Source organism: Arvicanthis niloticus, chromosome 15, assembly GCF_011762505.2.
Source record: "Arvicanthis niloticus isolate mArvNil1 chromosome 15, mArvNil1.pat.X, whole genome shotgun sequence".
Taxonomy (NCBI): domain Eukaryota; kingdom Metazoa; phylum Chordata; class Mammalia; order Rodentia; family Muridae; genus Arvicanthis; species Arvicanthis niloticus.
The window spans coordinates 70,632,501-70,658,928 of record NC_047672.1 but is presented as its reverse complement, the minus strand read 5'-3'; the positions used below and the strand labels follow the sequence as shown (position 1 = coordinate 70,658,928).

General features: G+C 38.4%; 1 protein-coding gene across 1 annotated transcript in view; it reads right to left on the bottom strand.

The window, feature by feature from the left end:
* Positions 1-26,428, bottom strand: part of Magi2 (membrane associated guanylate kinase, WW and PDZ domain containing 2) — a 172,567-nt gene that overhangs the window by 88,165 nt on the left and 57,974 nt on the right. The window contains exon 4 of the mRNA XM_076913183.1: positions 9,998-10,636. Within this exon, the coding sequence (XP_076769298.1) occupies positions 9,998-10,636 (639 nt within the window). The remainder of the gene's footprint in view (positions 1-9,997; positions 10,637-26,428) is intronic.

The window sequence follows — 26,428 nt, the reverse complement described above, 5'->3', positions numbered from 1 at the left end:
GATGAACAAGAGCTGAGTTCTTCTAAGGCTGCTATAAAAGCCTAGGCAAAAGACAATCAACAGAAGAATAGTTTTGTGCACTCAGTTGCACTGCTTGACTCTCACATGTATCTTCCTGACTTTGGATTCTGACTGCCTTTCTCTTCCTAGTGCAATGAAATAATTTTCAAAGTATGCACACAAAGCCCCGAGGGGCACATGGTCAATAAGGTAAATATGCTACTCTTTAGGGAAATTACCTGTCACAAATTAGGTTTTTTAAAAGGCAGTCATTTCTGCCTTGGTATTTCCATATGCCTGCTTTAGAGCAATCTCACTTATCTTAATGATTTTGATGAATGTAATTCTTCACTTACAGTTTTTTCATTTAAGATGGCCTCGAACTACCCAATGGAATAAAGTGTTAGGACTAAATCGGTAATTACTGCTGTAGAGTATTTTTTCACATGTTGGAATTGCTATTTGTAAATACTGCTATTGCCTATTTCCCCAATTATACAGAGAATTGGCCAACAAATCCACTTTTAAATATAAAAATTATTAACTCTACTATTTAACTCATGGGAGGGGAGAATATATCAGGGTACTTTTTTGATTAAATAAAAATTGCAGATTTTATAGTAATTAAACACATGATAAGGGCTTGATTGAAAAGTGACTTGTTTTCAAAAATCTCCTGACAAGCACTGATTCCATCTCCCCCTTCATAGGGCCTAAGGGAAGCAAAGTACAAAATATGAGCATGTGACCGCAGAATAGTTTCTTACTTAAGACACTAGCATAAGCAGGAATGTTCATTCTTTTAGTAGTAAGATCTTGACCTTACATTGGTGAAGGGACAAAAATAAAGGGAGTCCAGAATAATGACAGGGGAGAAGTATAATCCCTCTGTCCTTACATGTAGGCAAATCATAGTATATAAACACACACACATTACAGTTTTCTCACAAGAGACCAGAACAGTTCTTGAGACTTCTCTCCACGAGTCAATTAGAAAAAAAAAAAAAAAAAGAAAATCAGTTTTAATTTCTTCAGTTGACTTCAATGGCCATATGAATGCAAAGGATGTGATCCTGCTCTCGAATTCGATTCTAGATAATTGGTCTTATTTACTCATACTTGACACAGTTTTCCTACCTTTGATCTCAGAACGGTTTTCCTCATAAAGCTGGAGGAACTCTTGTTTCCTTTGACTCATGCCATGTTATCTCAGTGTACTGGTCTCTCTCCTGACTTTTACAGTTGGAGATTCTGACCCCCAATGCCTGAACACCAGGCGTCCTGAATAAATCTTTCAGGCAGAGTCCCCAACCTCACTGTGCCCCTACTTCCAAGGCCAGAAGATCACGCATCCTGAGCCATCGCTTAAGTATCATCCTTCATCCCTGATGCTGAGGATACACATCCTGTGCACCACCTCCAAGGAAAGGCATCTCATCTCTGTAAGGACTCCCTCTTCATCCCCTGAGGACCTGGAAATCATAAGCACGTCTCCCAGGTAGTATCCCATAACTCTGCTGTGACTCCATCCTCACTATGACTCTGCTCTCACTCCCTGAGGGACTCAAGTCCTATGTACCTCCTTCAGGTAGAACTGTTCACTCCTATTAAGATCCTGTCTCCTATGACATAAGGATGACCAGCAGAAACTGTACTCTGTGGGAACCTTAAAAAGACTTTTAAGGATCTGTTTTAACTCTAGAGAAGGCTTTCTCCTGTGCTCAGAAGTTGTATTTTAGGGTTATGTGAGCTGAGGCCACTTTTATTATCCCATTCACACATCAACACTGACCAAGTGTCACCCAGCTGGTTCATAGCCTGATGTTGGGGTAACAGTAAAGAGTGAAGCAATGTTCACTCGGCAAAGGCAGGACACATCCACACTGAGAAACACTAGCAACCATCTAACTCCAGATGTTATGTCTTGCTACTAGAACACAAGTCGAATAACCAAATTCTCTTCCAGAAATTAGCATCCCTTTCATAATATTTCCTGAGGAAAGTAGCTAAGATGATTCACAAGACAGTGATTTCAAACTAGCAATCATAAATATATTCAGTAAGGGCAGCAACTACATGATCACCTATTTGATTCAGAAAAGCCTTTTAACAAAGCCTAACATCCCTTCATGTTAAAGTCTTGGAGACTATAGTGACATGGGGGCATATCTTGACATACAGTAAGCCCATAGCCAGTATCATACTAAATGGAGAAAAAAACTCCATTGCTAGAAAGTCATTCCTTCATTCCTTCACTGGCATTGAAATCTACTTCTTCAGGATTCCAGCACACACTGAAGACCAGCTGAGACATCCAGTCTTGTGAATTGAGCAAATACTAGATTCTTAGATGTTCTATTCACAGCCAGCCGTTGTTAAATGAGCTGGACTGCGGGCTATAATTCATTCTACTATATTCCCTTTCTCTACATACAGACATTCTATAAGTTCTGTTAATCTAGAGAATCCTCACTAATATGCATCCTGCTCAGAATACCCCCACCCCCACCTCAGAGTAAATCTAATCAATGAGATAAAAGACTGGCACAGTAAAGACTTATGACACTGAAGAAAGAAACTGAGGAGGATTCCACAGGATGGAAAGACCTCCCACACTCATAGATTCACAGAATTAACATTGGGAAATATTAATTACAGATAGAATGCAGTCCCCATCAAAAAGTCCAACACACTTTTGTGTTCCAAAAGTTTTATCTTCCAATAACCAACAATTTTATAAAAATTTAAAAAAGTAATATTAAAGTTCATGTAAAAACACAAAAGACTCAAGATAACCAAAGATGATCCTGAAATAAAGGAATGTCTAGAAGTATTACCATATCAAGTTATACTACAATCTATAGTAATAAAAACAGTATGGTATTGGCATAAAAACAGACTCATTAATCAATGGAATGGAATTGAGGAGGCACAGATAAGACTATACAGGACAGCAAAAACACATTGGAGAAGATAGCACCTTCAAGTAGTCAAACTTATAGCTACATGCAGAAGAATAAAACTAGATCCATATTTTTCACACTGTACAAAACTCAACTCTAAATAGTCAAGGACCTTGACATTAAGACCCAATACCCTAAATCTGTCATAGGAGTGTGGTGGCTTGAGTATGCTTGGCCCAAGGAATGGCACTATTAAGAGGTGTGGCTTTGTTGGAGGAATTGTGTCATTGTGGCTGTGGGTTTTGAGGCTCCTATGCTCAAGCTTCATCCAGTGTGTAAGAATCTCCTGCTGTCTTCAGATCAAGATTAGAACTCTCAGCTCCTTTAGCAACATGTCTGTCTGGATGCTGCCAAGCTTCCTACCGTGAAGACAATAGACTGAAACTCTGAAACTGTAAGCCAACTCTGATTAAATGTTTGTCTTTGTAGGAGTTGCCTTGGTTATGATGTCTCTTCACAGCAACAAAACCCTAACCAAGACATGGAGAAAGTAGGGAATAGGCTTGAACTCACTGGTTCAGGAAGGACTTTCTGAACAGGACCCTGAGTATACAGATATGAACACCCCAAATTCACAAATGGGGCCTTATAACTACTGTCCTACAAAGAGCATTATCATTCAAGTGAAGAGGTAGCATACAGAACGGGAATAAAAACCTTTTTCAGTTATAATCTGTCTAAGAGAGCTTAGTGTCTAGAATATATAAAACTCAAAAGACCTTAAATATCAAGAAAACAAACAGCTCAATTAGAAACTGAGCCACAGAATTAAACAGAGATTTTTCAAAATAAGAAATTGCAATGGCTGAGAAAATACTAAAAGCTAAGAGAATAGGTAAATATCCTTAGCCACCAAGGAAACGTAAGTTAAAAATACTTTGAAATTTCTTCTTACCCCAGGAAGAATTGCTAATTTCAACAAAACAAATGTAGACTGATGTGGTTACTATGGAAATCAATGCACAGAATTCTCAAAAAGTTAAAAATAGAGCTCACATCTAACCCAGATGTAAGACTGCCTGGCATACATGTGTAGGGTCTGTGTCTTACTACAGGGGCGCTTGCTCACGTTTGTCCATTGCTGCTCTGATCACAACAGCCAGGATATGGAAATAGCCGAGGTGTCTACTAACTGATAAATGGATAATGAAAATGTTGTACAATTGTACAATGGAATAATATTTAGTTGATAAGAAAAATAAAAATTTAATGTAAATGGATGGAACTGAAAATAATCTTTTTGTTTGAGGTAAACCCAGACCCAGAAAGACAAACATTGTATGTTTTTTTTCTCACAGGTGGTATAAAGGGAGATTGGAAATAATGACTCAGAAAGCCTTAAGTGGGGTGAGATTAGATGGCAGGGTTGAGGAGAAAGGATGGGATACTGTAGCCCCCAGTAAAACCTTTTGGAAAAGACATATAGATACCAATGTAAATGCCAGCAGCTTATTAACTGTATGAGTCTCATGAGCCCCTCCCCTTGTTTCAAAATTTAGAAGAAAGAATATTCCACATACACATAATTCTCTATATGTATGATTTTATAACTTTTCTTCAGAGCTCTGTTCATGTCTCTCGAACACTGTGAATTATTTTTGTAAAAGAGAGAGAACATACTTCACCCATAACTGTTCATTACTGTTCTGCCAGCCTGAGAAACAGCTCACTGGTCTCCTGAGAACCTCTGGGGACACTTCCTGGGAACAGAAAGAAAACTTTGCAAACCTAATTAACTTCAATTTATGAGACATCCACAGATTAAACGAGCTCAGGTGCATGGTGTGTGTGTAATTGTGAAATGCAGGTAAGGTTTGTTTATGGCAATCACCTTGGGTTTGCTTTACTCCAGACACCAAACCCCAGCCTATGTGGGTGAAGCGTGTAATGATTCTTCGTTTCACAGCAGGTTCAACATCAGAAAGTGAATAAAGAAATTGGTAAGTCTCTTCTTGAATTGTGGAAATAGAAAAGTAATTTGCATACCCAATTAAAAATGGTATAAATAAGAGATAAGAATACTAGAAGTACTCAGATAGAATAGAGATTTGGCAAAAAATAGAGAGCACTTTAACTGATTTTATCAAGGTATGCTTGGAAATATGAATAAAATAGGTATTCTTATAGAATAACATGCATTTTAAAAACAGCTCAGGAAATACAGAAACTCTAGAAGATTAAATATAGTGGGAGAATGTGAGGCAGCTGTAAAAGGGGACCACTTCTTTCATCAAGCAAAACCAAATCAAAGCACTCAAAAAAAAAAAAAAAAAAAAAACCCAAAGAACTGGATAATTTCAAAGATGTATCTTCAAAGACTTGGTGCCTTTAGTGCTGGTTCAAGTGCTTCATAGAAAGGCCAAACTAGTGCTTTTAGACATGGCCAAGCGCAACAGTAAAAGCTGATAAAAAGAACTTTTCAGATAGTTGTCATATGGTAATACTGATACAAATTTATATGCAAACAAATAGAACTTAGGGGTATATTATAAGCATACTCTATTTAGACTGATTGTAGTTTTTTCCAGGAATAAAGAGAACTCATGTTAGTGACCTCAGGTCATCAGGCTTGGTGGCAAGCACCTGTTTTCTACAGTTTCTTTTAAAAAAATTGTTTATTTTCATTTTATGAGCATTGGAATTTTGCCTGCATGTATGTCTGTGTGAGAGTGTCAGATCTTGGAGTTACAGACAGCTATGAGCTCCCATGTGGTTGCTGGGAATTGAACCCCCGGTCCTCTGAAAGAGCAGTCAGTTCTGTTAACCACTGAGCCACCTCTCCAGCCCCTAAAAAGACTTTTAATGAAATAGGAATTGACCGATTTCCTTAAAATAGTAAAAATACTACTCTGAAAGGAAAAGCTAGTATCTTGTTTAATAGTATAAAATGTGACTTTCCATTAAACTCACGAATAAAGCAGTTTTTCCATAATTTAAGCTTAAAAGAAGTTTTAAAAGTGTTTTAAACAACCAATAAGTAACAATCTATTTTACTAACTGTAAAAATAAATGAGAAGCATGTAAACAAGAAAAGAGAAGTTTTTTTAGGATGGTGGCACAGACCTATAATCCCAGCACTTGAGACACTAAGAAAGGAATAAAAAGTATTTAGGGCCAGCCTCAGCTACAAGCATCAACTAAAACCTGCGTGTGTGGGTAGGGGTGGGCAAAGCAAAAGAACACCAAAACTGCTCAAACAATAGAGAGTAAGGTATTTGTTATTTGTGTGGTATGAATGTAGGCTTCCAAAGCCTAGGGAATAGAATATAAAAAGACAGGGCTGAAACTGTATAAAAATCTTATCCCAAAGAAAATCATGAGAAATCAATAATAAAAACATTCAGGGATGCTTGAAAAAAAGGAAGAACAATTCTAATAAAAATTGCAAGGAGAAATAAACCATCTTGAACAGAATGAAAACGGAAAACATGGTATTTCAAAATTTATGGAGCCTGGCTAAAGGAATGGTCAGAGTAAATTTATAGCTGGAATGCTCTTATTATAAAGAGAAAAATAGAGTCCCTGGTCTGAGGACATACCTCACCAAGATATAAGGGGAAAGTAAATCAAACACAAGGTTGGAAAAATGAGATGGCCAGACCCACAGCCAAAGATACTCAAGTAAAAACCACAGGAAAACAGAATCAATCTACCCAAAATACGATTCTAAACATTATTCTTTAACAGTGGTTTCAAAATTTATACTAACAAATCCAAATACTTCCATGAATGGTAAAATGCCAAAAAGATACAAAGATTATGAGAACTAGTTCGAAAAGAGATAGGAAATTTAAACAGACCTAAGTAGGGGAAAAGGTGTTTTATTAATGCTTAAGAAGGAAAACACACACACAAACTCTTTGAATAGATGAGATTGAGTGAGCCATTTTCCAACACATTTTATAAGGCTACTACTAACATCAAAAACAAAGGAAATTGAAAGAAAAGGGCAAAACATGGAAGCATCTCTAACAAAAACTCAAGCAACCAACCAGCAGTGTTCAAAGAATAACATACCATGGTCAAGTGTTGTAGTGCCAGAACACGAAATTAGACATCTAAATCATGTTATCCCGACTTGCTGTATTAACAGAACAAAGGCCTATAACTATACAATCATTTCAGTAGGTGCAGAAAAAGTACATAAGGATGTTGAAATCACATCAAACGAACAGCCGATGGGACTTCTCTTAACTTGATAAGGGGCATCTAAAATCCCTCTACCTAATATCATACTAAACAGTGCAAGACTAATGCTTTCCTCTAAAAAATTGGTCACAGCAATAGAAAAGGGATATCTGCTGATAAGATGTCAGTTTATCACCAGACTTGAAAATTTAGCTAGTTAGCTTTAACCGACAACTTGAAGTTGTCTAGAGTCATCTGGCAGAAGAGCCTTGGACATGACTGGGATTGGACGGTTACTTTGTTAACTCACCGATGGGGGACGGCAGAAACTGGGACTCTCAGACACTGCTGAGGGAATATAAAAGCTAGCCATTTTGGAAGCCATTTAGGTAATTTATTAACAGTTTAAATATATTTTTAATATAACACAGCAAAACCATTTCTAGATATCTACTCCCCAAAACAAGAACATCTGCATAAGCAAGCAGTTGAATCTAAAAGTTCATAAATGTATTATTCATAAATGCTCAGAGATGAAAATGACTCAAATAACCACCCACAGTGAGTAGATTAATAAAAGGCCCATACCACTAAATAGTAAAGGGCAGTAAGAGAAACAAACTTTTCATACCTGTATATCTGTTATGTGATTCTCAATAGCATTATGCTAAATAAAACACTAGGCACTATATGATATTAGTCATAAAAATATTATTGAAAGGTGAAACTATTTAGAAAAGCAGATTAGTGGTTCTTTGCGGCTGAAGGTAGGAGAGGAGATGGTGACAAGCAGATCTGAGGGAGCACGGGGTGACAGATGCTCTAAGGGGGATGGTGCTCATTATGCAACTACACCATGTTTGAAGAATGTGGTGAGCTATATACCTGCAATTGACAAATGATATGTGTGTGTGTGTGTGTGTGTGTGAGAGACACTACATGGTATATGTCTAACCAGTTAAATATAGCTTCCTCATCAAGCTATATTTAGCTTATTTGAAAGTAAGACATACACATGCATGATGTCGTTCTGTCTATATTAGAGTATATGTTATATATATATGCCAACCAGTCGACATACTTTCTATAGGTACACATATAAAGAGAGCATGTTTGCCTCTACAAAAAAAAAAAAAAAAGTGGAAGGGTAGGAAGGGCAGGAAATTACTTTTTGTTGTGTGCTTTCGGAATTAGTTGCAAAAAAAAAAAAAAATCAATTACCTGAATCACTGCTTGATAAACAAAGACACTAACAAAGAAGACCATCAGCCATGGTCCTGAAATGAGGATGTCTTTGCTTATGGGAAGGAGGCCATAAGCATTTCTGAGTAGCCAAAACCAACATGTTTCATGTTCAAATCAACATGAACGTCATCACAGAAACATGGCGCTAGTTCCTGCTACCTTCAGAGGGAAGTGATCTCTGGAGGAATTCTGGGAACCTCTACATGTTTCTAGCAAGGACTTCGAGATTCCACAGTGCTGCACTAGGGAGAAAATAAAGGTGTCACCCATCCCAAACAAACAAAGAGTGGCAGACAGAAGTCTCATGACTAGTGGTCTAAGTGAGTGATTAGAGAGGCTATGGAAGGGGAGGAGGGAGATCAAGATGACTCAGCTGAGCGAATGCACACACACAATAGAATGTTTCCAGAAAGGCACACATTACAGTAATAGCAAGGATATCAAAGCATTTTTCTGATAAGCCACAATTTAAAAGAAGCCAATATATATATATTATATACTATATATATATATATATATTATATATATATATATATATTTAAATTTCTTTCTGTGAGTCAAACAAAGGCGACAATACAGCAATTTTCAGCTATACCACTTAATATTAGAAATATTGTCCAAAATTTGAGTTTTCAATTGAACATTAGGAACATACTTCTATTTAGATTAGAAACACTTCTATTAATCTTAAACAAGCAATGCAAGAAGTCAAAATATGCTGTCAACAGTTAAATTACCAAAATTCACGTGCTATTTTATAACAATGCCCCAAGAAAAAGAAATGTGTGATTATTTTGTTATCGTATTAATTTTCCCTTGGTAATGGGAACTTGGTATAGTGTTGCTCACAAATGCATACTATTTGGTGAATCAACAATGTAATAATTCCCTGAAGGGAAAAAAGCTGCAGAGAGGGCTATGTAAATCATAAATGGTCCTTCTTTCAGCTCTGACTTCTTTTACTCGCATTTAAAAATAACAGGCTTCCCATGCTGTTTTGAGAGCTTTGAATAGATGATCACATATGTTTAACCACACAGGTTTTTTGCACATGACTGCCCCACAGTACTGCTTCTGATGTTTCTCTACTGAAGCTTCAGGGCCTGTTTAGATTCAGCAGACAAGTGCTGAGTGATGCAACTGCTGAGAACCACTCAAGATAATAAGAATGTTACCATGAGTTGAGGTGGCATTGCAACCCTGCTGTGACAATCCTATATCTGAGAATCAAGGACTTCAAGTCCTAAGTCATATTAACAGGCAGGGAGAGAAATCAGGCGTCAGCCTGCACCTTGTACTCCACATCAACAGAGAAGTATGGAAGGGCTCCTTAGCTTTGCTTCATTCATTTTCTTACACAGGCACAACTGATCTTTGTGACAAAACATATGAGCTCATTCTTCACACTACAAATCCATATTCTATGTTGGTAAGATTGAAGGTACTACTATCACAGTGTTTAATGCAAGTAAGGTAAAGAAAACATTGCAAATATTCAGCAATCTGGATCCTAAATTTACATTTCTCTCTCTGCCTCTTTTATCATTTTGTAAGGCATGATTTTTATGCCAGCCTATAGAAAGCTTCACTTGAACAATATTATTATAAGGATTTCTTCTAATCTACTCACACATTGCACTTCACATCTGTGTTCACCTTACCTCCTCGATGGATGATTAAAGAAGTCTCACTTCCAATGGGGCAGTCCTTAAGTATATCCACTACTTCTGTATGGCTCAGGTTCTGTACATTCTGTTGGTTGATCTCAACAATGAGGTCGCCTTCACACAGCCCAGGGCATCCCTGAATGTCAAGTATTTGTTTCACCCGCTGTCCCGTGGGACTGTCGGCAATAGTAAAGCCAAATCCCTGGGCACCTTTCACAATGGTTAAGGTCATAAGTTCAGCTTGAGTGGCTCCGGATGAAGCCATAGACACATTGTCGTCATGGACGGGTGGTGGATATGTGCCATCTAGCTGGCCATCAGCTGGCATGGAGTGCAAAGAATGAGGTGGCCGGTCTGTAATATCTGGGACCGACTGTGAGGTCCGAGAAATGTATTCCAAATATGTTTCATAGTTATGTCTTCCGTTGACCATCACTGGAGGTGGCCTCTCCATTATTGCAAGGGGTGGCACCATGCTGTTAGCAGGATCTTCAGGGTCAAAGGGCAAGGGGTAGCCACGACACAACACCAAGTTGACACTCTGACCAATAGGAACAGACTGGAAAAGTTTGACAACATCTGCATGAGTGTGTCCAAGGACGCAAACTTCATTAATATAGACAATGACATCACCTGCAAAGAAAAAAGAAGAGATTGACAACATGAGGTAAGTTCAATTAACATTGACATAGAGAAATGGAATTATTTATGAGAACGCTGAAAGAGTTCTCTGCTTCTCAGTAAACAGTGAGAAATCAGTTACAGTAATATTTCAGTTCTCCGTAGGTAACTCAAGGACACAAAGGTCTGCCAACAGTAGAATGGGCAAACACTGAAAAAAGTGCTGCTTGGTTATTCTTGGAGCCCAGAAACAACCCCACATTCGGGCTCAGGAAGAAAAAAGTTAGAAGAACTTGTACTTTGAAGAAACATACGTTTTGTTTCTCTTTTCTTTTCCATTTCCATTTTAGTGTAACTAAGATCAAAGAAGTTTCAAACTGTTGAGAAGTGATAGCCATAAATTTTGGATGAAAAAGAAAGCTCTGCTATTTGAAGGTTTGTGGAGGCACTGTGAGAATGGAATGAGAAGGTAAAGAAACAGGGCTTGGTGCAGTGTCTGACCGCGATAAGAGTGCAGTCATCATGGATGGTGAGGACTCAGGACCCTGTCTGTCAAACAGGGAGCTGCTGTGGACCCAGTCTCTTATCTTGGAAAAATTATTTCAGCAACAACATTTGTTCTCTTTCCCAAGTGAGTTATCACAGGCTTATAGAAGTTTACTGGTTAAAAGCGAACTTTATGAACTTAGAAATGCTATGAATACAAATTATTCATTATAAAATAGAATGATTAAAATGATTTCTCCTTTAAGTGTAAAAGACACAGTTGTTTGAGATAATTTTTTTAAAGGTTTCTTAAATTATATATGAATAACAACGTTATTTTTGGAGACTGGTTCTATCATGGGTGGGTATTTTTATCCTCATGAACTATAATACTTGAAAATTGAAGTTAAAAATTAAAATTGTGGTTGGTGATGCTGAGAAGTATATGAGGAAGGAAAGCTATGCTCTTGTAGATTGTTAGAGGGTAACTCAATAGACATCTATTCATTTCCTAATGGAGTTTTGTACTACATAGTATAAGTGGCCAGAGATTTCTCTCTGAGATATTCTCATCTATCAAGACAGCAAACACCAAAAAATTAAAATTAAAAGATTATATATATATAGTCTCTCCAGTGTACTTATAAATTAGTAATTCTAGGAGTAAAAATTCCTTAAAAAATTCCCTCAACATTGTTGGTTTGATTAACAACCATTTTTTCTTAATTGTAAGGCAACTGGAAGTTCTAAAGGAATAGGTAGAAAGGCTCAACAGATGATATTTTCAAAGAACCCAGGGTAGGCTTGCTTCTAGAAAGTTCTGAAGCCTATGTGAATAAAAGGATGACAGCACATTTCCACAATGTCAGAAAGTGTGCTGAAGCATCGAATCTACACTCGCAGAACTGGAGTGGCCTTTCCTTCTCTGCTCTTAGGCTTCCTTACTCAAGGGGAGCAGCTGGGAATGCCTCTGCATCATTTTAAACTAACTCTATTCATCTCAAAGTCCTAGAAAAATGACTGAGCAAGATAGAAAATTTTTTCTTCTCCTCTCCCCACCTCCATCCCAACTTCTGGCACTGTTTGGTGCTGAGGATTAAAGTCAGGGGCTCTCACATGCCAGATAATTGCTCTACTACGGTGTTGTATCATGCCTTTAATTACAACTCTCCAGATTGCTAGGGAGGACAAGTATCTTATGTAGGTTTGTTCTTGGGTACATCTCATCTTCTCTTCTGTCCATTCTTCCATTCTTCCATTCATCCATCCATCCATCCACCATCCACCTACCATCATCCTTCATCCATCCATCTATCATCCTATCATCCATACATCCACCATCAATCTATCCATCCACCTCCATCTACCTACCACCCATCTATCTATCTATCTATCTATCTATCTATCTATCTATCTATCTATCTATCTATCTATCTACTTTTATTCTGGACCCAAAGTTTTGTTGTGTTTAGGAGACTGCCTGGTATAGGGTGATAACTTGGGATAGTGAGGCAGAAGACTGAGTTCCAGGCCTATCATCTACTAGGAATTTTATTTAGCACAAGGATGTGATCAGATTTCTTTTAAATGATGAAGAAACACAATACCAACCTATGATTATATGAGAAATAATTAATAATTAGATAATATAGGTGACAAGGCTTGTGACTGTACATCTTTATGAAAATATGGTTGCTATTCCTGTAGTTTTTTGTCCTTGACAATATCCTTCTGTAAAACTAGTATGGCCCAATTAAGATATTCCCAATACAGTCATAGCCAAACAATTATAGAAGTGATTGATTCTGAGTGACCACGTAAAAGGCAGGAAGGTGACCTATGCTACTTCACTCTAAGGCTGTCACCAACTTTAATCACAGTTGACAATCCTCAGGTCTCCAAGGACTTAATCTTTTTCTCTGTTCTTCTGGTCTTTTCAGGAAAAAGGAACTAGTTCTCTTTAGATCTAAAGAACAGTTATATGGTAATTAATGAGAACTATTTATGGTTCCTAGCAATACTGCCTTTAAATATGTACACATAGTTTCTACTTCATAGATTTTCAAATCATCAAACAGGCAACTGATGAAGAAGAATACTGCAGGATTCTCTTTACTGGGGAAAACCAAATTTCTGAAGGTAAAAGATGAGAGTTGAGTTACTGAAAAGCTATCTAGCTGGGCAGTGGTGGTGCACGCCTTTAATTCTAGCACTTGGGAGGCAGAGGCGGGCGGATTTCTGAGTTTGAGGCCAGCCTGGTCTACAGAGTGAGTTCCTGGACAGCCAGAACTACACAGAGGAACCCTGTCTCGAAAAACCAAAAAAAAAAAAAAAAAAAAAAAAAAAAAGGAAGAAAAACAAACTAAGAAAAGAAAAGCTATCTAACTCCTTGACAACATTCAGTAGCCCACTTTACAAAATATATAAATGCCTAGCTAATGTATCCTATCAAAACCTGCTATAGATGGTGACAAATGCAAACATATGCTTGTTTAGATGGAATGGACGAATAGGCTGTGCTGTATGAATGTCATTTACATTTTGAGAAACAAAATAGAAGCTACCTGGCATGTGTCATTCTACAGTGTTCCAAGCCAAGTCAAGTCGTAAGATAGACTGACTGGATTTAAGAGCACAGATAGGGGGAGGGGGTGGTTAGCTCTAGTGCCAACCTGATTGCCTATTTCAGAGGGTGAGTTGTAAAGGAGTCACTTGATTTCTGAATCTCTGTTTCTTCTATCATAAGCTGGAAATTAACATTGCTTTCATTTCTGCCTTTTCAGGTCTACTGTGAAAGTGAGATCTTGCTGTGAAAATACATTTTTTACCAAGGAAAGATTCTCCACACAAATATAAGGATGCATTATTTGGAAAGCTAAGCACATATTTTCATTGCCTGGAAGGTTACACTGATTCCTCCATTAGACATTCACTTCCAGCCCTATTCAAGACAGGCAATTCTAGGAATATTGACTTAAGGTCAGACTGATGTGACAGATGAATGTGCTAATATCCACTGGTGTGGTCTCACAAAGATATGATACCCAATCATGGAATTTTTATGTACAGGTAAGAGAAAGGGGGTTTAAAGCTACTGTTATATATGAAAAAATGTTCTAAAGTAATTTGGTTCTTTCTTAGTCATGGAGATAAATATATATCACTGGATATTTCCTGGACACCTCATCATTTTGAGAGAAAAAGAGAACCCTTTGGACGAAGCATTGTTTAAATTAGAGTTATTTTTATGCTGAGTCTCTCTACTCCCACATTCTTTGAGTCCACTGTGGACTAAGGGAATCTTCTTTTTCTGTTTCTCATGTTGGATCTGCTTTCCTTAACTACTGTCTGTGGACCTGACTAGAATGATTGACTTCTTGATCAATACTCTTCTTATAGTCTACTAAGTTAAAAATACTTGACAGCCATACCTGAAGGTTCCTACCCTTTATCTACAGTTCGTTGACTTTATTTCTGTCTTCTCCACCCTGCAGATCACCACTGTGGGAAGTCAGTATCATTACTGCTCATAACTCCTACCTTGAAGTTCACCATTCAGGTGGAATCTCCTCTCTGCTACCCTCCAGTTTAATGGCTACTTTTATCTCAATGTATTCATCTCTTTTCCAACCCCTTCAAGGACATACCATACTGTTTCCAATGAAATATCTGTTACCATATGCTTGTGGCCATAAACCTCAGATTTAACTCTTTCACTGTTGTTCTGTATCGTGGGTAGAATATTGTATCAGTACCATATTGGAAATTCTTTATATATTAGTAGATTTTTCATTGAATAAAGTGATGGAAATAGAGGAAAACCAGAAAAGATATAAAATCTGAACTTAGTACCTACCCATTAGTGTTTCTAAGTTTTTCTTTTAATCAAATCAGAGATTTTTTGATAAAAGAAATATTTTCATCAACACTACCCATTCTTCTGATTATATACACTCTATATGAAACAAGTTAATTCTTCTTCTTACCCAATATGATTTATTAAAGTGTATTTTCTGGATCTCATGTTAATTTTAATGGTATTAAAATATTGTTATGACATAGAATTTGATTTCATTCTGTATCTATTTTCACTGTTTTATAATGGTTGCAAACACCTACCTAGTACATGCTAACACATCATTTTAGAGCTTATTGACATTGATTTACTTGTCAATGTTTCTATTCACATTAAAGAAACATGTTTTCCCTCAGGAATGTAAGTACACTGCGGTTGGCTGGGGTAGAAGGCTCAGGTGGAGACTAAACATGACCTGTGCTTGTAGCAGTGGATAGAACACACAGCGTCTATGGTTGAGCATGTGAGCGCATGCTCATGTCTGCCCCAAATGGAAAGGCCAGGACATAAACACTCTCGAAAACAAACTGGTCAATGTCATTTTCCCCTGTGTTTCCAGATGAATTTGTGAAAATTGTTCTATGCCTTTTATTGCTCAAAACTTTTTCCTTAATCCTGAATCTAATCTCTTCTGCTAAAAACTTCTCTATTTCTATTCTTAAAAAGACAGGAACATCATTCTTTTGAAAATAGTTTCTGAAATTCCTACAAAGTCTCTCCTACAAAGACGGAAGTTACAAAATCAGACTTCAGTCTGAGGAGAATTCCATCTTGGAAGTAGATCTTGCCATAGTTCTGTTAAATTATTTTGAAGATCACATTATTGTAGATGCCAATCAACTTGAGTACAGAAATAAACATGGGTGCTTAAGGTATGGGAGTTATAAAGCTTCAAATATAAAACATGATACATGACACTGTAAATTAAGATGAGGTAAAATAAACTTTAAACATTAAAAAACCTTGTCTTAATAATTAAAATTTTTTTTATTGATTCTTCTCTCATACCATGCACCCAACTGCAGCTTCCCCCTCCATCCCTTCCATTTTCGCTTCCATCCTTCCTCTCCCCCAGATCCACTCCCCACCTCTACCTTGCCCCCCCACCCCAGGGAAGTATAGGCCTCCCAGGAACATCAGCTGAACACTGCACAACAAGATACAACAGGACAAAGGACAAACCCTCACAGGAAGGCTGGGCAAGTCAACCCAGGAGGAGGAACAGGGTCCCAAGGGTACTAAGGTCATGTGTAGCATAATGGAAAATATAATTTCTTGAAAATCATGAGGTGTTGATTTTTATGCAGGTATGTCAATAACTAGTAACTATTTCTGGGTTTTGGTCCTTATTTATTCATTAATTTATTCAGCAAAGGTTTCCATGTATTTAATTGCTACCAAGAGCCAGCATCATGCTGTAAACAGAACATCAGATCAGATAATCACTGAAAATTTTTTTTCATTGAAACTCTAAGACAGGAGCCTTTGATGAAAAATTTCGAATCATTCTTAAATCCCCCCTCCCTCCCTCCCTCCCTCCTTCCCTCTCTTCTTCCTTCCTTTTCTTTCTCTTTCCCTCCCTCCCTTCCTCCTCTCCTTTCTCTTCTCCTTCTCCTTTCTTCCCTTACTCCCACCACCTCTGCCATTACCCCATTCCCATCTCTTCCAGGAATCTCTCTCTGCAGGAGTCTTTAAGCTGTGCTTTCTGGTGTCACAGTAATAACCAGGAGGGAGAAGGAAAGGGAAACCATGCTAGTTTATTAGATAATGGGATCTGCTAATTGCACCTTAAGTTGACTCTGGGGAGTAGATGAGACCTTTCTGATGCTTCTTCATTCTTCTGGTGGGGATTGTTTCAGTTCCCAGGAGATGTGAGGTGTGTATAACTCTGCACACTGAGGGTGTCAATGCCAGAGGCTATGGAGCACCAGACACCATCTTGTGTTGGCTTCTTTGTGAACTGGATACCAGCCCACATGCTCAACATACTTCTTCTCCTTGTCTTCCAGTGCCTGGCAATTAGTCCAGTATGGCCTCTCCAGGGTATGTGGTGCATATGGTCATCATCTCTCACCTCTTACCATGCATTCTTTGCTGTTGTTAGCCTATACATTGAATTGCTCCTTCCCCCAACACACACAATGAATTTCCTTCCAGCCTCTGTGCTTCCTATCCCACATTTGCTCTTGCTGTTTTTGCTCACTAACAAACTAATGGCCATCTCTGAGGCTAGCTTCATCTTTTTGACCACTTTGTAACCATCTCTTATTACTTATTCCTAATAGCACAGCCTTCAACCACTGAACCACACCGCCGGCAAATGCGATGCCTCTAGTCAGTGATTCTGTTCTAATATTCTCAGTATTCATCTGGCATTTACAACCTCACCTGATCTAATCTTTATACACAGACATTGAGCCTGGGAGAGGTTAAGTAACTTATGAATTCACAGTGATAATTAGTTCAGTTTCAGATACCAAATTCAGGACCTCAGTACAAGTGTTAAGAATTTCAAGCAGTCCAGGTTATATTTTGACTTAAGGATATTTTTCAAATTATTATCTGCCAGGCTTCTGGGTGAGTGTGAAAATTGAGAGATGGACTGCAGCGTTCTTTTGATTGGCTAGATTAATGGAGGTAGGCAGTGAAGCAGGAAATTATGAACAGGGAAATCTATGGTAATAGCTTCGTTCATTTTCTGCAGTCATTCCATACATTGTTTGGAAGAGGGCTTAGGCAATACTGAGCTGGAGGAGTGACAGAGGATCACAGCCTATGACACTCAGAAACCATTGTGATATATCACATATGCACATATGTGTAAACACTAGAAAAGGTAATTTCTAAGATGCAGCTTCGAAGGTCCTGCATCTGTAATGTGCACAGCACTATATGGTTTCAATGGTACCACTGAACCACTAAATAGACAGATCTCTAGAGGCTTCCTCAGACTTTCTACAAAAGCATCTCATGACTGCAGTATGTTATCTGTAGGCAGAGAACACTCTGTCTATAAGCCCCATCCATAAGATGATAAAGTAGCCACTTCTCAAACAAGGAAAGATTTCTTAATCACATTTTAGCACTTCTGCCCTATGACCTGGTACAGATGTCTGATTAAAAGCTTGCCTTATGAAGCTTTATGTTGGATCAGCACACAGGCAACAATTACTCTCTGACAGCTGTACACTCGTCCAGTGATGTATTTACATTCCCTCTGTGTTTGGCATTGAGTAGTTGATGTATTTAAATCCTGACATTTTATTTTCTTGAAAGGGACATAAAAGCACATTGTAAGGGAATCTAAAGCACTGATTATCTGCTGATCTAGCAAAGACAAAACAATATTTCAGATAAAAAGTATAGGCAGAGCAACGGAAAGCAGCACAGAGTGGTTTTTGTTTTTAAAATTATTGCAAAGTTCCCCAAAGTAGAAGCTTTCTAAATAACCTGCTCACTTTGGGAATTTGGTAGCATAAATGGTGGGTGAATCTGTCATTTCTCTAAAAGAATATAATGCATTTTAAACAACCAAGTGACAAATATGTTTATTGGAGGAACCACATAAAATGTAAAAGAAGCTACCTTTGAAATGATCTCAAAACCCCAAAGTTTACCAGAGCACGAAAAATGTTTTCTAGACTTTCCCTAAGTGATGCTGTGGGTTGTGCACACACATCTGGGCTCAGCTGTGTATAGCCAACCAACCACAGTCACAACCACCCATGCTATACAAGTATCTTGTAAGGAGTCAATGGACAGTGAGAAATGCACATGGTTGTTTTCAAATAGAAGTAACTAAAGCTGAACAGGCACAATTAAAAGAATCTCTGTCTCTGTCTCTGTCTCTGTCTGTTTGTCTGTCTGTCTGTCTGTCTGTCTCTCTTTCTCTCTCTCTCTCTGTGCATGTATGTATGCATGTATGTATGTATGTATGTATGTATGTATGTATGTATATGTATGTTTATAGGTCAGAGTATAGATCCAGGGGATTGAACTAGGTTGTTAAAGTTGATGGCTAGTGCTTGTACACATTGAGCCATCTTGTTGACTCCCTACAATTTTTAAAAATAGACTTAGCTTCTAGGGTCCAATGTGACAATACTTTTCATTATCATCCCGCCTTACTCTCACCTAGTGTATCAAGTGGCTAGAAACTGCTTCTCTCCTCTACCCCCACAATGATGAGGTAGCTAGGGTGGAGCTGGGAGCTCTCTCTGGGCAGGTTTCCAATAGTGTATTCTACTTTACCTGCAATGGTCACTTGCATGCATTGCTCAGCTCTGACTGAGCAAGAGCTATGAAGATCAAAAGGATGGAGGCATCTATTTCAATCCACACTGCTGCCTCCTGCCAAATGGCTTTCTGTTTTTGTAATTGTGTGTTTTGTGTTTGCTGCCTGGCCTACCCACACTTTTAGATCTGTAGAGCAGTACTTTCATCCTGGGGAAAAAATGGATTTTGTTTTTGATACTGTGAAATTGATATAAAAGAAGGAAGGGAAAAAGCTCCATTTTCAGACCCCAGACACCAGTGTGTCAAGTGCTTAGCTTGAATTGCTTTTGGAAAATGTGCCGTTTGCTCTAATGGAGCTGGGTGCTGATGCTGAGTGCCCAGACTTGGATGGAGGATGTCTTCTGGTGGAGCTGCTTGATCAGGGCTTTTGTGTCTTCATCTCCATCACTCTGTGTCCTGACAGTGCTCTGACCAGTGCTTTCACTGGAGCCAATCAGCAATCCTTAACTAGTAGCATACCACACTTTTATATGTGGATCTACTTCTTCCTTATTTTTGAGAAATCACAGGGCCCCTGTTGCAGAATGAGAGCTGCCGGAATATTTCTCCCATATAGATTTTAGAAGTGGCAGCATTAAGTTGCTGGGTCTGACAAAATGGCAGGCAGAAAGAACAAATAATCATGCTAGAAATCTGACTGTGTCCTACACACACACACACACACACACACACACACACACACACACACACACTGGTCTAAGGGTTGATACAAGAGCCCTTCTCACTTCATAGGAGGATAGAAGATGTAAATCTCTGTGGGGAGCCGACAGAAGTTGGCTATCGTCCTTGCAGCCATCTTGAGCCGTATACCCTGACAAGAGACTTGATTACATCAGCCTACAACAGCTGAGCACACTCTGATAACATCTTGCTTTAGATACCCAGGATTTTCCCTTGGGTGTGTGAGACTTAAAGGTGTGTGATTTAAGGGCGTGACTTAGAGATCTGATTTAGAGACAAGACCCAAGGGCATGATTTAAGGGCGTGACTAAGAGGTGTGGTTTAGAAGTGAGACATATAAAAGGTGAGAGGCAAACAGAAGAGTACAACTTGGAGTACAACTTGGAACTAGGAATTAGGTTAGAGAGTACAACTTGGAGTACAACTTAGAGTAGGAATTAGGCATTGAGGAAGAAGACACTTGGACTAGAGAACTCTGAAGAATTATTATTAGGTATTAGGCACTTGGCACTTGAAGGAAGAACTTGAATTAGACATTAGGCACTTAGCACTTGGAAGAAGTAACTTGGAACTTGGAGGCACTAGGGACTAGGAACTCAAGACTTGGGACTTGGACTAGGAAGAGAGACTGAAGAATAAACAGGATTGAATCACACTCTGTCTGGTCCCCATTTTTTGAGTCCGTCCTCACTTGGGGCAGTACTGAGCTCTAACAGTTTAGCCCCCAAGGCTTTTGGCAGTGCAGGTTCCAACACTGACAGAGCGGCCCATGACATTTTGGCCCTCAAGCGTGGGGCAGCTTGTCCGCAACAAATCTCTGTGGGTAGACTGCCATTGTTCCAGCTTGAACTCTTTGATTTCCTATTTCAGTTTTGAAAGAGCAGTATTGTGTATGAGCATCCAGGAGTCAGCTTACTCAATAGGCCACATACACCAAGATCTGCCAACCAAAAAATTCCCTCAATCATATGGCAAAATGGGAAAAACTATCTTGGCTTCATTGAGATCTTGGAATCTGGATTTATATGGAGAGAAAGGGCAAAAACATTGTAACAATTTCTAATATTGGACAAGTGGGACTTCCTCCGTGGATGTACCTCCTTACTCCTCATTGTATGAAACACTATACATAGATTTCTATGGGACAAAGAATGCTATTAGTTTGGGATTTCAGGAAAACATGAAACAAAGTTTATTTTATTCTCAGACACAATAGGCAAATGGCATAGAGAAAAACAATCTAATCACTTGCTGTTTCCAATGTTATAATTAATTTAGCCTACTGAAGTTGATTAAGTTACAGCACGGTTTCTTCCGGTCTGGGCCTGAGCACTAAGCAGATCCTGGGAGGCAGATCTGCCCCCAAACTCACAGAACCCGGAGGAAGCAGGCCTCCCAGGAGCTCTAACCCAGGCAGTATCTTAGGTAAGCAGACAGCAATGCTTGCCCCAAACAGGGAGTAACTGGGACCCACTAGGACCCAGGAAGTCACTCCTGGACCAGAACTCTGGTTCCATCCAGTCTGTGCCTGAGCACTGAGCAGATTTTGGGCCCCAGCTCTAACCCCAGTAGTAACACCCATCCCACACAGTTCAGATACAACCAAGATAATAGGAAAGACATTCTCCAGTCAGAGACAGGGCAGGTAGCACTAAGGAGATCCAGATGGTGAAAGGCAAGAGCAAGAACATAAGCATCATCAACCCAGGGTACTTGGCATCATCAGAACCTAGTTCTCCCACACAAGAAAGTCCTGAATTCCCCATATCACTAGGAAAGCAAGATTCAGATTTAATATCACTTTTAACAATGATTATAGAGGACTTTAAGAAGGACATAAATAACACTCTCAAAGAATTTGAGAAGAACACAGGTAAACAGGTAGAAGCCCTTAAAGAGGAAACACAAAAATCCCTTAAAGAATTACAAGAGAACACAACCAAACAGGTGAAGGAATTGAACAAAAGCATCCAGGACATAAAAGTGGAAATAGAAACAATAAAGAAATCACAAAGGGTGACTACCCTTGAGATAGAAAACCTAGGGAAAAAATTAGGAGTCATAGATGTAAGCATCACCAACAGAATACAAGAGATAGAAGAGAGAGTCTCAGGTGCAGAAGATACCATAGAAAATATTGACACAACTGTCCAAGTTAGAGACTTGCCACTGGAAAGTGTAAGCTGTCCTGTTATTCTACCTAGCGTTATTGGTCATCCATCTGTATAAATACACACATGTAAAGCACATCTATTTGTTTGTACTCTCATATTGTACATAAGAGAGTCAGAGACAATAAAATAATTTTCTTTTAAACTTAGTGTATTACTTTCATAATTATATCAGGAGTACTTTATACCAAGTTCCTGCAAATCACAGTAAAATGTAACAATCATAAATGTATGGTGAATAAAAATTTTAAAAGCCTATTTGGTTTTTTGGGGTCTAGTTAGCACAACATGGTCTATTAATCTCTTTCTGCTGATTGAATATACTGTTGGAGCTCAGGGAGCAATGATTACCAGCTAATAATGACAGCTAGTATTATGTGCTGAGTGATGACTGCATGCCAATCCATCACTATAGAGACATGATTTCATTTCAATTCTTAAAATAACCTGATGGATAACACGTGGCTTAGAGAATCCAAGGTCCAGAGCAACAGAACAATCAGTCTGCTCCATCTCTATGTCTTTTAAGTGTGTGGATGTCTAGTTACATTTCTGACCTTAACCTTATTGATCTTGAGCCCTAGAATATAAACACTTGTCATTTTGTCTATCTAGTCTTACCTATTTGACTGCCTGACCTGCATAGTATTTTGGCATAATATTAAAATACCTGATTATTATGGCATAACAGGTTTAGTAATTTTTTCTTAAGTTACAGTTGGATGAACACAATCCCTTAGTAACCAAATTACCAAGTTTGACGTCTCTAGTCAATGAGGCAAGGAGATCAGAAGGGAATGAGAGGAGACACTCCAGGTTCCAAAGAGGGCCACTGCAGAAATGCTCTCAGGTTACAACAATCTAGTAAGTGCAAAGACCAATAAAAAGTTATTTGAAGTTATTTTCTGAGATTTGTAAGCTTTGGAAGCTTACAATAAATTCGGCTGCCATAAATTCGGAAGTGCAACACACTAGAATTGCATATCATCATTTATTGATTACAACGAGCAATGAACTGATTTTACTAAGTGATATTACTAACTGATGAATAATCTTAATTTCAGTGGGCATAACTGTAGACAGGGCAATCTGTCTACTGACCAGTTATACAACAGGATCCATTTTGTTAGATCTATAACACATTGACACATGTAACATTTTAATGCATTTTTAACTTGGTTGCATGGACACACTAACTTTTCTACATAAATAGTAATCAGTGATTGTTGAGAGTATGTGATTGTCGCTAATTTCCATTTTGAATTCTACTCATGAAGCAGAGAGAAAGTACATGAGCTGATACTTTAAATCTCTAATTTACTAAAGTCCAAGAAAGCAAAAGAGCTAAGAACTTAGCCAATGAATAATATGAAAATACAGTCAGCAGATCATAAATATTTATTGCCACATCAAATGTCTGCTAGTCAATCCTTCAATAATTCCTTCAACATAAAATGCTTGAGTCAAGATATTGGCAAAAGCATTAATTAAAATTTAGATTTACCTTTGAGAGGATAAGAATTAGGAGCTTTGCCAAGTGTTTTCTGCTGTCAAATATCTTTATCTAATTTCTACCTAGCTTCATTCTTCCCTTGGTTTTAGCTGAAGTTTAAATTGTTCACCTACTAAGTATACAGATGTCATCTTAATTCTGACAGTGCTTTTACTTAGATTTTAGAGAAAGAATCCAGCTAAGAAGCAGGTAATTTTTGTTTTAAAACTGCATTGTCTGTTTTACTAAAATTCACGTCTTTGTTCAGTCCAACATTTCTCGTAACTTTAAAAAATGTTTAGGTTAGAAAGATGTACCAATAATATTTTAAGTGATTACTTTATTCATGGGAGGTGGTTTATGGTCAAGTAAAGCAATATATGCCAAAATTAATGGGGTTCTCATGTGCCTTTTATGCCCCATGTGCACGAAATGTAACGGCATCTTTACTTTCAATATCTTATAAGCTAAAAGATTACTTATACTATTAGCTGTTGGGAGCCGCAGTGCCAAGATGGCGCGGACATCCTGTCCTCCCACTTGTAAACAACTGACTGCGCAGGTGCAAAAGGCAAAAGGCGCGCCAAAGTCACTGCCCATCCCGGGGCGTAATATGGGGTGATGAGTGAACAGCCAATCAGAAGTGAACACGCCACTCTAGGGTATATATAGCAGTGCCTTTCCCAGGCTTGGGGTCTTTTCCGCTTTTGCTGTTACAAGAAGTAAATCCTTGTCTGTAGTGATACCTGATTACTGCCTCCGTGTCCTTATTCGCGGGCGAAGGGGACACAAAAGAGGTGCGCGGAACAATTAGCTTCATTGCATATGGGGATTGTTACATCACAGATGTGCATAGAATTTCATGGCGGGAGAAAATTAGATAAATTATGATATATGCTTGGTAAATTTTAATAGAAAACAGAAAGGACTTGCCAACATTTGTGGGGAGGGAGGTAATAGAAATTCAATGTTTGAAGTCATCACTATAGACCTATTGGTCTTATGGGCTCACTGCAGACTTAATTTCTTATTATTCTATGGATTTCACATTAAAGGTATTTTTTAAAAAGTAAGTTTCTTCATTAATTTTCCTTAACTTTATTAACTTAATGAGCAACCAGAGTTTTTAATCACCATGAGCTAACCAGTGTATCCCATACTATATTGGTGTAATTTTTGGTATAAATTAATTTTAACATTTCAAACTCTATCCAAATAAAATGTATGGGGTCTCTTCCACATGATTTGCAAGACCAGAAAATAGAAAGATGATCAGGATATATGTTTAGTACAAAATATCATAAGCTACAATCTAGTAAAGAAAGCTAGCATATGTTTACCTTGATTAAATATATGATTTGTGTTCACTATTTCAGTGGACCATTAAAAATAACCAATGATCAAAAAAAAAATACAGAACAAAATAAAACACTTAAAACTTGGTATCTCCTCCTTATGGTGTGGTATTAAAAACAGTTGATGTTGCTGGGCAGTGGTGGCACACGCCTTTAATCCTTGCACTTGGGAGGCAAAGGCAAGCAGATTTCTGAGTTCGAGGCTAGCCTGGTCTACAGAGTGAGTTCCAGGACAGCCAGGACTACACAGAGAAACTCTGTCTCGAAAAACAAAACAAATGAACAAACAAACAAACAAAACCCAAAAAAGCCAAACTAAAAACCAACCAACCAACCAAACAAACAAACAAACAAAAAACCAAAAAAAAAAAAAAAAAAAAAAAAAAAAACCCAAAACAGTTGGTGTTGTTTCTCATTTCTTTAGTACACCCCAGCTCAGCAACGGCGGAGCATCAGAACTCACCAATGTTTGCTGAGTGTGAGAATGAATAGCCATGCAATATGTTAAGCAAATATGCATTGTCAAAGAAGAGCTACCCAAAGGTGCCATGGCGCCATGGGTTTTGGGAAATCATGTCAGCAAGAGTGGAGAGCATGAGGGAAGAAGTCAATGAGGGAAGCCAGAAAAAATGGTCTGTGAAGGAGCGCTGTAATGGCAGGGCCAGAGAATGATGGTGTTTGAGCAGAGGGTGATTGCCTGTTTCCAGCATGACGGGAACCAGGCATTAGGTTGAGAGTAGCCATTGATTTCAGCAAGTGGATGCATTCTGCAGACATCTCGGAACTTAGTATCAGCAGACCATTGAGAGTAAGAGAAAATAGTAAAGGGATTTGTCATGGTAGTGAGAAAATAAAGAGTAGGCTGTCCATTGTGCTGAGGAAGCCTGATGGGAGGACAGACAAGAATAGAGAATAAACCAAAAGCAACAGACAGATGGGAAAGGAGAAGATAAGTAAGTGGAGCAGAGAGGGCAAAATACCGTAAGAGGGTGATCCAAGACCCGAGGACACAAATGTGAAAGCTAAGTGAGCTGGACAAGGGGCTTAAAGTTCACACACCCTTCCCTTCTCAACTCTCAAAATGATGACATTAAAAAAAAAATCAGAGCAGTACCACAATTATCTTCGTTCTCATTCATGCCATTTGAAGAGTCAATTCATTATATTGAGATAGGACAAGAGACGAGAGGTGAGAGACGGCAACAGTGCAGAGTGGGACAGTGTCAGTGGATTATGGAAAAAAAAACAATTAGAAAAGTAAACTTTCATTCTAAGACTTTTCCGTGTTCTTTGCCCTGGTGTACAGATTAGCTAGTGAGTTCAGTGCACAGTGCACTGCAAAAGTCACATGTTCTCCAAGGGCCTCCAACCAAAGTATAGTTAGCTACCTGATTCCCAGCCTGTATCATGCTTGATCTCTTAGCTACCGTCTCTCATGTAAAATAATTTACTACAGACTATATAGGA